General features: G+C 46.5%; 2 protein-coding genes across 2 annotated transcripts in view; one reads left to right on the forward strand and one right to left on the reverse strand.

Moving 5' to 3' along the window:
- Window positions 1-2,082: 2,082 nt before the first annotated feature.
- Window positions 2,083-7,312, reverse strand: TM2D2 (TM2 domain containing 2). Its single transcript, XM_026688192.2, has 4 exons — window positions 7,037-7,312; window positions 4,141-4,228; window positions 3,914-4,029; window positions 2,083-2,835 (listed from the first exon to the last, which is right to left on the reverse strand). The coding sequence occupies exons 1-4, from the start codon at window positions 7,276-7,278 to the stop codon at window positions 2,622-2,624; spliced, it is 660 nt and encodes a 219-aa protein (XP_026543977.1). The 5' UTR covers window positions 7,279-7,312; the 3' UTR covers window positions 2,083-2,621.
- Window positions 7,313-9,094: 1,782 nt separating this feature from the next.
- Window positions 9,095-13,488, forward strand: part of ADAM9 (ADAM metallopeptidase domain 9) — a 51,329-nt gene continuing 46,935 nt past the window's right edge. Inside the window, exon 1 of the mRNA XM_087969665.1 lies at window positions 9,095-9,279. Within this exon, the coding sequence (XP_087825791.1) occupies window positions 9,180-9,279 (100 nt within the window). The 5' untranslated portion in view covers window positions 9,095-9,179. The remainder of the gene's footprint in view (window positions 9,280-13,488) is intronic.

A 13,488-nucleotide genomic window follows, 5' to 3' on the forward strand; every position in this document is an offset into this window, starting at 1 on the left:
GCCGAAGAGGAAGGTCCCAGGGAGGAAGGCATTCCCAATTCCACCTCCTCCTCATCTTCCGAATCCTCTTCCTCTAAGAATGCAGACTCAGGACTCGGAGCCACAACATGTGTATTTACGTGTGTATATATGTGTGTGTGTATACATCCAAACTCCAGTTTGAAACAAACACACACACAAAATTACAAACTGGAGCTAGTCTGGACTGGCTCCATGAAAAATGAATCGCCAGCTTGCCAGTTACACAAACCATGCCGGAAATGGGAATTTCCACCAATTCATTTTGCTTGGCTTATCGTATTTCATTAACCTCAGCAAACTTTTAAGACGGACTTCCAACTGATATTTGTAGCTTGGGGCTGAAATAGCAATAGCGCTTAGACTTATATACTGCTTTATGGTGCTTTTACAGCCCTCTCTAAGCGGTTTACAGAGTCGGCCTCTTGCCTCCCCAACAATCTGGAGCCTCATTTGACCCACCTCGGAAGGACGGGAGGCTGAGTCAACCTTGAGCCTGGTGGGATTCGATCTGCCAAATTGCAGTAGGATTAGCTTGCAGTACTGCACTCTAACTGCTGAGGCTCATGAAATGAACACCACTAGCACTGATGAAGTTACCTAGTTCGGATAATGAAATGTCCGGAAGAAAATAAGCAAACTCAAGAGAGCACCAAGGAGCCTTCATTTGCCAGATAGCATCTCAAGAGTGACGGCAGTTGAAAAACACTGCATTAACAGATACTCTTCCGTCCTCGTTGTGGACAGTTGTGTGAAACTGGAGAGGCATTCCATGCCTATTTCAATTGTGAGTGTCCTGACTCCTGGGGTCCCCAAATTTAGGATATATTATATTCCTATATATAATATATTCCATTGCTTGCTGTCCATATTGTGACTGAAATACCTAACGGAGCCACTGAGGGCAGTATTTTCTATAGTATATTTTCTATAGTATATTTTCTATAGTATAAGCAAATAATCTATAATAGAACTTGTGATTCCTCACTGAGCAACTGTTCAAAGTTACAATGGGCTCCCCTAAAAGCTTACGACCCAGTTTGTGAAGTTTCACATTGGCTCCAGAAGTCTTACAGGGTCAATGGGGAAAATAAGACAATATAAGGGAATCTCATAGGGAGCACTGATTCCCAATGGCTTTTTGCATGGATAACAAAGCAAGATGACCAAATATACCACATCAGACTGGCTCTCCTTTTTAAAGGCACCTCAAATGTTACAAAGAAAAACCCATCACATCTGACACTTCGAGAGTTTTTACTCTTAATATGGTGCAACGCCCGGAAAGTTCAGCCGTCCGTCAGGTCTCATTATACTGCAAAAAGGAATTACATTTTGATTTCAGCTTTGAAAGGTAAATATCCTATAAACTTCCATACAATGTCACAGAATAGACAAGGGGGAACCTGATCCTGTTGCATGCAACCGCTATTGGATGGATTTTTTTCCCCCGACGATATCTATTATTTTAGCATGGCTGGTTTCTAAACATGGAGATTTGATTGCAAGGATGTGCTTCTGTGTTTAATTTTTAGAATGGCTGATTGGTCTTAAAAATCTGTCTCCAACCATTTTCTCTTGGGGTGGGAGGGAAGAGATGAGTCATTTTTTGGGGTGTGAGAGGGGGAAACCGTGGCTCCTTTATGACGTGTGGACTTCAACTCCCAGAATTCCTGGTTGGCTCAGGAATTCTGGGAATTGAAATCAACACATCGTAAAAAGGCCATGGTCCCCAATCCTGGTTTAAGGCATGAAGGACTCTGCTTTTTGAGTTAACATTTTGGAGTTGATTTAAGTAAGTTACAATTGAGTATCTAAAGCAGGGATCTTCAAACTTTGACAGCTTTAAGACGTGTGGACTTCAACTCCCAGAATTCCTCCTCCAGTCATGTTAGCTCAGGAATTCTGGGAGTTGAAGTCCACACGTCTTAAAGCTGTGAAGTTTGAAGACCCTTGAGCTAAAGAAAGGTACTCTTGCTTGTCCATACCTCCATTGTAAAATGAGATTTAAGAACGGAGAAGGATTGTCGGAGATTATCTATGCACAAAGACATAAAGAGGGACTTTGTTTAAGGATTTATTTCAGGGGGAAAGGAGTGCCGCCCTCCTAAAGTTGAAAGTAAATCAACCACCATCTTTTAGTACAGCCTTAACAACCTTGCAAATTCCGGCCAGCCAATTCCAGCCAAATGGACTGATTATAAAATTTGATTATAAAAACTTCTGAACTTGCAGCAACAAAAACCTGGAGCTGTGCACACATCTACAGCAAACTACTGTGGCACAAGCTGAAAAGCAAGGAGTGGAGCACGGCACGTCGAAAACGGCATGGCATTCATAAATAAATGTACAGTCCTCCTGTAAGGAGGAGAACAACTTTTTAAAACAATGAGGTATATACCGCAGAAATTGTGGTTGGCATTTTCTTCTGTTCAGCCCCATCCCAATTCCATGGGGGAAAAAAAATAAAAAATAAATACACCACCTCCAGTCTCTTTGGTCGCCGTGGATCTTATCTCATGGAGTAGGTCACGTCAGCTCGGCTGCCAGTCTTTGTCCTCTCAGGATTAAGTCCGACAAAAAAAAAACACCTGACAAGCTTTTCAATAAATGGTGCACCAGTTGCTCCCATCGCTGGGCATGAGTCCTCCGGTAATTAAAAGAATCAGGTCCACGAACCACCAGATGCCGAGTCCTCCAAGCGTCAGCAGCTTTCCCACGGCTGTACCTGTGTGGCCTAGGCAGAAGCGGTCCACTCCAAAACAGCCAAGGAAAAAGGAGTAGAGCAAAGTGGTAATGAAGTAGTGCCCAGTGTACCTGGAATTCAAACGTCGGCCGAGAGAAGGGGAAAAAATATTCAAAGGTTTAGATATTATGCACAGCGTCCCTCTAATAATGGATGTAACATGAACTGCGTGGAATAGAGCCTGCCGTGTCCCAAAGGTGCTTCTTTCAGGAGGCCACTGGACTTCCTTGTTTTGTCTTTTGAAGACGTTTCGCTTCTCATCCAAGAAGCTTCCTTCAGCTCTGGCAGCCATACTACATAGGTAATTGCATATCTAAATCTAGCTGGATACCCCTGCTTCGCTACGAAATGATGTGATCAGGTAAGTTTTTTTGGGAGGAAAATAAAGGGGGGGGGGGGAAAGTTCTGCCTCTGCCTACCAGCATCCATCGGTATTCATCTGGTTAGCATCCTGTCAGTGTGTGAGAGTGTTGAGGGCTGTTTGGAAACTGAAGCAGTATTTGCTGTATAAGCAAGAAGGAGACAACAAGGAGCCTGGGCGTGGCTTAGCTCAACTGTTCTGTAGTAAAGATGCTTGGTTCTCTGAAACTGAAACTCCTCTGCTTGTGTTTTGCATTTGGGACAGATTCCTTTTCAGGTGGGGAGGGGGAGTAGAACTCCTTAGCATCAGAGCGTGTTAATAATAATAATATAGGAAATACCTAAATGCTCTGATGGTCATTTGGAAAATCCTTTCCTAGTGAGCACCTAGAAGCCAAGAGGGACATATGTGCCACATTTCAAGTTTGTAGGCTTTATGGTTCTGGAGATTTTGTGATGATACATGAGTAGTATTTCACAGACACAGAGAGAGAGAGAGAGAGAGAGAGAGAGAAGGAGGAGGAGGACAAGGAGGAGAGGAGGAAGAGGAAGAGGGAGGAGGAGGAGGAGAAGAAGGAGAAGGAGAAGAAGACTACAGCCATACTACATGGGTAAATACACATTAGACAGCACTCTGAGAATTACGTGTTCAGGTTTTATTGATGAGCAGAGAAGCTCATAAAACCCAAACCAAACAATTAGTGCCCAGGTGTGCTGCACCTGGCTGCCGCATTGTCAACCTGCCCTGCCGCCCAAAACCACAACCATTTACCAAGAGGAGGGACTCACTTTATGCAGGGCTTGTTCCCACGCAGAAAGATTCGCTGTCCTGCGCACTCAATGCCATCCAATGCCCTGCAAAGGACTCGGGTGTGACTGACGTCGCTGTATGCTTGGCCACCAAACTGTTATATAAGGACAGAAAACAGCAGAGTTTTTTGGGCCAATCTTCCTTTGCCAATTAAAAACTCAAATGTCCTTCAGGAAAAAGACAACAGAACGACCTCCTTGCTCACCTTGAGACAGCCATAACCTAATTCATCCCATGCGCTCAAGTTTCCGTTATGGTCCACAGGAGCCTCACATTCTATGAATTCTTCGGGTCTGCATATTAGATTATAGAGGAGATTAGATTCAACTTTATTGTCATTGCCATGAATACAGGCCACGAAATGCAGTTAGCATCCAACCCGAAGTGCAAAACAACAGTAAAATATAAATACATGTATGCAAATATGCAAGGCATCCATGAATGTGTCAATGGAAAACACAACAAAATGTATGTACACGAGCACACAAAGATAAGTGTGACTGCACATATATGAACATATACAACTGTACAAAATGTTTATGGACACATTGAATACAAATGCACAGAGAACTATACAAATTATATAAATCAAACACCGAGTTCAGGTTTGAGAAACCGCTCTCAAAAAGTACTTTGCTGATAAGAGTTAGTCCTTGACTTACAACCACAATTGAGCCCAAAATTCCTGTGGCTAGGCGAGACAGTTAAGTGTGTTTGACCCACTTTTGCAACCTTTCGTGCCACAGTTGTTAAGTGAATCACTGCAGATGTTGCTACACCTTTGCCATTAGTCGAGATGGGAGCTCCCCTTTAGTCACATCTAGAGTTCCAGAGGACATTGAAAAGAAATGAAGCAGTGGACATCCATGTCCAGAACTGGCCGCCTCCGGATGCTTAGTAATGCTAATGGTTCCTGTAGTCTGCCTTGCTCTTTTAGCGCTACTCAGGTGACCCTGAGGACACAGATAAACCTCCAAGTGGCCTCAAGGACCCTCCAAAAGGATGCAAATGACCAGCTGTCTGCAAGGAATATGAATCCTTCCCTTCCCCAGCATCCTGTCAGAGGTGAAGAAGCTTCTTGGATGAGAAGCAAAATGTCTTCTAAGAAAAAAACATAGAAAGTCCAGTTGCCTCCTGAAAAAGCACCTTTGGAACAACCATGACCTGGAGGATCTCTACAGACTTAGCTATACAACTTGGGATGAACCCCCTTGAAATGGTGTTGGGAGCAGGAATGGATTTCCAGAGGAAAAATTGCAGGCTGCAGGAACCATGTGTGTTACTCAGGTGATCCTGAGGACACAGATAAACCTCCAAGTGGCCTCAATGGCCCTCTCAAAGGATGCAAATGACCAGCTGTCTGCAAGGAATAGAAATCCTTCCATTCCCCTCAATCCAGCCAGAGCCGAAGAAGCTTCTTGGAGGAGAAGTGAAATGTCTTCAAAAGAAAAAAATAAGGAAGTCCAGTTGCCTCCTGAAAAGAGCACCTTTGGGACAAAACTGACCTGGATGACTGACTTTTAGCTATACAATTTGGGATGAACACCTTGGAATAGTGTGGGAGAAGGAATGGATGTCCAGAGGAAAAATTAGATACAGGAACCATTTGCACTAACTACTCAGGTGACCCTGAGGACCAGACAGACCTTCAAAAGGCCTCAACAACCCTCTAAAAGGATGCAAATGACCAGCTGTCTGCAAGGAGTAGAAATCCTTCCATTCCCCACCATCCAGTCAGAGCTGAAGAAGCTTCTTGGATGAGAAGTGAAACGTCTTCAAAAGAAAAAACCAAGAAAGTCCAGTTGCCTCCTGGAAAAAAGCACCTTTGGGATAAACATAAAACTATTTGCATGACATAATCACACCACAGTAGCTGGTGCTTCCACGCATTTGTACCAATTCAAGGCAGCAATTTTTCCAACCTTTTCGTAACACCAGGAGTTACTGTCCAGTGGAATATACTACAGGTAGTCCTTGACTTACAACAATTCACTTAGTGACCATTCAAAGTTAAAACCGTAGCTGAAAAAAAGTGACTTATGGCCGTTTTTCACCATTACGGCCATTGCAGCATTCCCCTGGTCAGGAGATCCAAATTCAGGCGCTTGGCCACCGACTTATATTTATGGCGGCTGCGGTTTCCCAGGGTTCGTGTGCGATCCCTTTTTTGCGACTTTCTGACAAGCAAAGTCAATAGGAGAAACTCAAGATCCACTTAACAACGCTGTCAATATCTTAACAACTACAGCGATCCACTTCCCAACCCTGGCAAGGAAATGTCGCAAAACGGGGCAAAATGCGCTGAACACGGTTTTTTTTTGTTCCCTTTCGCCCACAGAAATGGTTGGGCTCCACTGTGGTCGTAAATCGAGGACATCCTGTCCTCCCTGCCAGGAAAGAGGATGTTTTGTTTTGTTTTTGCCAGCCATGTGCAATCTAACGCTGGCTAGAAACGCCCCCGAGATGCACCAGGGGACCCTGCCCCTAAGGAGGGGGGGAAAAAGGGCAGGCCAGATGACCTCTAACTCCCATGGTTCTCTGGGGCAGCTTCCCTAGAGGTGAGGGTGGGGAAAGACCTGCATCGCCCACCCACAACTGGTGAGAGTTGTCTGCTACAAAGCCCTTAAGGGGCAGCCTTGCATCCATTCTTCAGGGCCACTTTTAAAAAATGCTTTACACCCCTCGCTATTTAAATAAGCCCTGCCCCTCCAGCCCGCCCCTCGCTCAAGCTCCGCCTCCCATCTTATACCCATTCTGCAGGCTCTTAGCCCAATTTAAATAAACCCCGCCCCCTCGCTCCACAAGCTCCGCCTCCCATCTTATACCCATTCTGCAGGCTTTTCACCCAATTTAAATAAACCCCGCCCCTCGCTCCTCAAGCTCCGCCTCCCATCTTATACCCATTCTGCAGGGCCATTTTTTTTAAAATGCTTTTCGCCCAATTTAAACAAACCCCGCCCCTCGCCCATCAAGCCCCGCCCCGCCCTCATCTTAACAACCATTCTGCAGGGCCATTTTTTACAAAAATGCTTTTCGGCTCCAATTTAAATAGGCCTGGCCCCGCCCCCTCACTCCTGAAGTCCCCGCCCACCGGTTCTCACAGGTGGTTGCAGAGAATCAGCGGCGCGTACGGGCCTTGGTATTCCCAGAGGCTGGCGGAGGCGGTGGTTGCGTGAGGGGGCCGCTGCTGCGCTTCTGCGTCTCGAGCGGCGGCGCCGGCGGGGCTGTCGGTAGCGTTGTGCTGGTGGGTCCGGGAGACCCCCTGCAGCAGGAGCAGGTTGCCCAGCAACAGCGCCGCCTGACCACACAGGAGCGCGTAACAAATCGGGCCCCCGGCCGCCATAGCGGAGACGGCGCCCTTCCGACTTCCGGCCGAGGCCGGCCGCTTCGGAAATGCGTATTTCGCTCGGGCGCCTTTTCAACCAATCGCGAAGCAGTTCCTCTGAAAGGGCGGGCCTCGCCTCGCGGCTCTGTCCAATCAAAAGCTAGTCTTGTCAAGGGGCGTCGCCGCCGTGTAATCATAGAGAGAAAGAAATAGAAGGACCGCCGAACCTTTAGGGTAAAAGCGCCGTGAACTGATCTGGGACGGGAAATCTCTTCGGGATGACATGCAGTCCCTATGGTAAAGCTGGCGGAACTGCGCTCTGCTGCCACCTAGAGGCAATCACAGCTTTGCAAGCCCAGATCCTCCACCGATTCGGCTGAAAGAAGCTCTTTCAGTCGTCGCTCCTCCCACTTTCTCAAGCGCAGCTTCGATTGGCCGCTCGGCCGTTCCCGGCAACCAATGAAGACAAAGCGGTAAAAGAAGAACGGCGCTTCGCAACTTAGCCTACAGATGGCAGCAGCGGCCGCCCCTTTGCTGGAGGAGACGCAAGTCGTGATTTATTCCAATTACGGAGTTTGCAAAACACGTGGAAACCCTGCCAAGTTTGATGTGCAGTGTTGTGCAAATGCACCCTTACGTTTAGCTTACGCCCAGGCATTTATATTAAAAGCCTTCCCTCCCCCCCAAACTTGGTGACTTTATGCTATGTGGATTCAGTTCCCAGAATTAGGGGGCGTGCATAAGGGCACCAACGTGCCTACCGTCCCTGTCCTATTGTTTCTTTTATATTTTTCTTATATGTATCCATTTCATGTATTCAAAACTATGTTTATACTTATACCTATTATCTGGTAAGAGTTTGACAAATCAAATAAATAAATAAAATTCCCTATGTTGGCGAGGAATTCTGGGAGTAAAAGTCCACCTGTCTTAAAAATGATCAAGTTTGCAAAACACAAGAGTTAGCTTCAATGAAATAAGGAGGTAGTATAACTGGCGCAGCCTCCAAAATAGGACCAGGTTCCTTCTTAGCAGTGAGAAGTTGGTCGGCATGTTTCCAAGAATCAGCTGGGAGACCTCATGAGGTTTAAAAAATAGGTACCACTTATTTTTATTGGTGAACTAGCTCAATACCCGTGCTTCGCTAGGAAACTATGGGATTGGTCTTAGTTTTTGGGGGAGATCCAATGCATTGAATCCGATTATAGATATTTCCTCCCAGGAATAAAATCCCCAGAGACTATTTCACGTGAGTTACCATCGCAGTTGTGTTCCGTTGGGGAGAATACACGCTCATGATCCTGGCCCCTTTGTCACCAAGGGGCAATCTAACCCTGTGGAGGGTCTCCTGCCTAAGCAGGGGGTTGGACTAGAAGACCTTGAAGGTCCCTTCCAACTATTCTATTTTATTCTGTTGTATTCTGTTCTAATTTTATCCTATTTCTCTACTCTACTCTATTCTACTCTACTCTACTCTACTCTACTCTACTCTACTCCACTCCACTCCACTCCACTCCACTCCACTCCACTCCACTCTATTGTATTCTAATTTTATCCTGTTTGTCTACTCTACTCTACTCTACTCTACTCTATTGTATTCTATTCTAATTTTACCCTATTTCTCCTATTCCATTCTAATTTTACCCTATTTCTCTATTCTATTCTATTCTATTCTATTCTATTCTATTCTATTCTATTCTATTCTATTCTAATTTTATTCGATTACTCTCTTCTCTTCCTTCTCTTCTTTTTCTGTGTTTATTTTTCCCTTCCCTTCCCTTCCCTTTTCTTCCGGGGGTGGCTGGCTGGGGTGGGGAGCGGAGTCAGCGGCTCCTCCCCGGGGGAGGTCCCGGGACGGGGAAGCCCGCCTCGCAGCCTCCATAGCCGGCCCGGCCCCGAACTCCGCTCCGCCGGCGAGGATGCGGACAGCGGCGAGCGCCCGCGGCTCTGCGCTGCTGCTGCTGCTGCTGTTGCTGGTGCTGCTTTGCCCGGCGCTGAGCTTCCCGGCCGAGCAGCCCGGTGAGTCGCCTCCCCCGACGCCAATTCCTCCTCGCTGCCGGCGGGATCATCGACCAGCCGTCTTTGCCTGGGAAGCCCGCGGGGGTCGCCCGTCTCCCGGCTGGCCGAGCCCGGCGCCGCCCCCTCCGGCAGGTGCGGAGGGGGGGGCGGACCGGAGTGGGGGGTGCGGTGGGTTTCCCCGCAGAGACTCCCCACCCCCACCCCGAGGGGCGGGCGAGGCAAGCCGCGCGAAGGATGGGGAGGGGGGCAGAGCCGAGGGGGCGCCCCGGTTGAGCGCCCGTCTTCCCGGCTGGGCGGAGGATGCTCAGCGCGGGGATGGCGAGCGGGTTGGGGGACGGGGACGGGGGAAAGGGGAAGGGGAAGAGGCCGGCCGCGAACGCCTCGGCTCGGCCTGAAGAGCCCCTGATCCGGCTGGGAAGCTCGGCGGAGGCCGCCCGCTCTCTTCCAGCCCGGCTGTTGGTGAAAGAGAGAGAGGGAGGGAGGGAGGGAGGGAAGGAGAAAGTGAGTGAGAGAGAGAGAGGGAAAGAAAAGATGGAGGGAGGGGAGAAAGTGAGAGAGAGAGAGAGAGGGAAAGAAAAGATAGATAGATGGAAGGAGGGAGGGAGAAAGAAAGAGAAAGGGAGAGAGAGAGTGGAGAAAGAGGGAGGGAGGGAGAGAGAAGGAAAGAAAAGATAGATAAATGGAGGGAGAGATGGAGAGAGAAAGAAAGAGAAAGAGAGATGGATGGAGGGAGGGAGAGAGAAAGAAAGAGAAAGAGAGATGGATGGAGGGAGGGAGGGACGGAAAAAGTGAGAGAGAGAGGGGGAAGAAAAGATAGATAAATGGAGAGAGGGAGAGAGGGAGAGAAAGAAAGAGAAAGAGAGATGGATGGATGGAGGGATGGAGGGAGAGAGAAAGAAAGAGAAAGAGAGATGGAGGGAGGGAGGGAGGGAAAAAGTGAGTGAGAGAGAGAGGGGAAACAAAAGATAGATAGATAAATGGAGGGAGTGAGAAAGAAAGAGAAAGGGAGAGAGATGGATGGAGGGAGTGAAGGAGAAAGTGAGTGAGAAAGAAGGGGAAAAGATAGATAGATAAATGGAGGGAGGGAAAGAGGGAGGGAGGGAGAAAGAAAGAGAAAGGGAGAGAGAGAGAGTGGAGAAAGAGAGTGGAGAGAGAAAGAGAGAGGGATGCAGAAAGAGTGAGAGAGAGAGGTGAAAAAGAGAGAAAGAAAGAGTGAGGGAGAGAGAGAGCTAGCTAGACAGTGAGTGAGAGGGTTGTGTGTGAGTGTTTGTGTGTGAGAGAGAGAAAGAAAGAAAGAGAGAAAGTGCAGAGAGAAAGAGAGAGAAAGAAAGAGAAAGGGAGGGAGAGGGGGAGGGAGGAAGAAAGAGAGAGGTAGAGAGAGAGAGATGTGTGTGTGTGTGAGAGAGAGAAAGACAGAGGGAGGGAGAGAGATTGGGGGGGTTTGTCTTCCTTGCCTTCGTCGCCCCCTCCTCAGAACCGCTTCCCCGGCTGCCTTTTTCGCCCAGGAGAAAGTTGAATTGGAGAAGCCCCTTTGATTGCACCCTTTGATGTACGGAGACGGATTTCAGGCGTTAGGCTCCGCTTTCGTGGCCGGTGTGAGTGCAGGAAAGGGTCCTTGGTGCCACAGCAGACTCTCTCCGTGGGGTGTGTGTGTGTGTCCAGGAGTGTTATAGGGGTGGATGGGAGCAAGGTTGCAGCTGCTGGAGGAAAAATATATATTTACACGGGCATACACATAAAGAAATCAATCCAAGCTTTTGAGTCAAGGAAGGGTGTTAAGGAAAGTTCGTGTTTCAAGAGCATTCCTCCCCCCTCCACACCCCCAATGGCTGAAAGTGAGAGTTCAAAGTCTATACCTTGCTGGAATTGTGGGAGTGGAAGACAGTCCACACGTGAACTCCAAGCTAACTAAGGTTGAGGAAACAATAAGTGCAACATTTATTCTGTGTCCTCAGGGTCACCTGAGTAGCTTTAATGGTTCCCGTAGCTTGCAATTATTATTATTTTTTCCTCTGGAAATCCATTCCTACTTCCACACCATTCGAAGGGTGTTCATCCCAAATTGCATAGCTAAAAGTCTGTAGAGATTCTCAGTCACCCAGGTCATGGTTGTCCCAAAAAGGTGCTTTTTCAGGAGGCAAACTGGACTTTCTTGGTTTTTCTTTTGAAGACATTTCACTTCTCATCCAAGAAGCTTCTTCAGCTCTGACTGGATGATGTGGGAGTATGAATGGATTTCCAGGAACAAAAAAAAACAAAACAATTGCAGACTACAGACTTCTCAGGTGACCCTGAGGACATTGATAAACCTCCAAGTGGCCTCAACAACCCTCCAAAAGGATGCAAATGACCAGCAGTCTGCAAGGAGTATAAATCCTTCCCCTCCCTACCATCCAGTCAGAGCTGAAGAAGCTTTTTGGATGAGAAGCAAAACTCCTTAAAAAACAACAAAAAAAGTATAATTGCCTCCTGAAAAAAGTACTTTTGGGATAACCATGACCTGGATGACGGAGAATCTCTACAGAATAAGTGGAATAGGTTGCTTCCAGAAGTTGTGGATGATCCATCACTGGAGGTTTTTAAGAGATTGTCTGAAATGGTACAGGTGCGGGGGTTGGACTAGAAGCCCTCTGAGGTCCCTCTGGGATTCTGTTAAGGTCCTTCTAGAAAACTCCTATTCCATGAATAATGGGACGAATCATATGCTGCCAAGAGAATGATAAATTAAAAAAAAAACCTTAAACAATGCCAGATTTGGACATAATTCCACAATTCGTAGGAATACTGTACATTTCCCCATACACATCTTATCAACATTGTATGATGCTACCTTCCTTTGAAATAAGCAAGCTATGGTTCAAACTTTGTGATGATGGGTATTTCATGATATTCAGCCCCAAAATAATGTATTGAATATTTGATATAGTGGAAAATTGCAACTCTTTAGATATTTTTCGTATTTCTTATTTGCTTATTTGTGTTGTACTTTTTTATTTTCCAAAAGGTTTAATTAAAAATAAGTTTAACAAAAAAAACCAACAACTTTGAAACTAGATGCCTTAAAGACTGAACACAATGGACAGAAATATGAGAATGCCATTTTATAAATTAGGCTTTTGGAGATCTTTTTAAATTTTTACGGGCAGTCAAGCCCGGTGAATTTTACAAGCAAGACTTTACAATAGTGGGATATAAGATTATAATCAGAAACAAGAACATAAAGCTAAACTTGTTCCAGCTTGTAAATATGGTACAGGAAAAGATCTTTAAACGTTTCTCTAAAATGAACAGAAAAAAGGGATGTGTGTTTAGTAATCTATACAAGCCCACACCTGCCCTCTCCTTGCAGGAAATAAATTCTATACCATGTTAAATCCATCCAGGGTAACTGAAGCAAGAGCATTTCAGTGTGCCAAAGACAGCGGTGTTTGTGGTATGAAGTAGGCAAAATCAGCAAGATAGCATCTGCCACCTTGACTCTTCTGAGGGTTGTTGGGCCAGGTTCAAAGCTCTTCTATGTTTACTGCTGTCTGTCCAAAGTAAACTTCTGTACTTCTGGCCATTGGCATAAGGGAAATTATGTCCTATCTTGAGATACAATCTTCCTCCTTGGATTTGACAGGTCCCTGACCCTGTGTTAGCCTTCAGAAATGTTTGAAGACTAAGGTTGTGGGAGCTGGTTCATCTTGGTAGGCCCTGATTGTGCCTTGTCAGGCCCAAGCCCCAAAATGACACAGTGAAATCCAGTCAAGCCCAATGGTTTATTTGCTTACACTTAATGGACAGAACCTTGACAAACTAAAGCTACCTAACGTAATAGATATACTGTGGGGTTCTTGGTACGCTCTGAGTTTGTTGGTTTTCTTACAGACATTACATTACCAAACTAGGTAACCTCATCATGAAACATCTGCAAGAAACCCACAAAACTCTTCAGAGCACCAAAGACCACCCCCAGTTCAACCCTGAGCTGCAAATATTGGTAGGCCCTAATTGTGACTTGAGGCCCAAAAGATGACACAGTCAAATCCAATCAAGCTCTGTGCCAAGTGCACGTGCACGAAGGATTGCTCGGAGGAAAGAACAATTACAGCAGCACAGACGACTCAGGAGTAAGGCTGCAAGGTAATGGCCCCTCCCGCAAGAGGATAAAAGCCAGGTTTAAAAAAGTGTTCTTTGCAGACAGCAAAGAAGCTCTGAAGCTCAACT

The sequence above is a fragment of the Notechis scutatus genome, chromosome 7 (assembly GCF_049901735.1).
Source record: "Notechis scutatus isolate UNSWTSFEM ecotype Mainland chromosome 7, rNotScu1.2, whole genome shotgun sequence".
In the NCBI taxonomy this organism is placed as follows: domain Eukaryota; kingdom Metazoa; phylum Chordata; class Lepidosauria; order Squamata; family Elapidae; genus Notechis; species Notechis scutatus.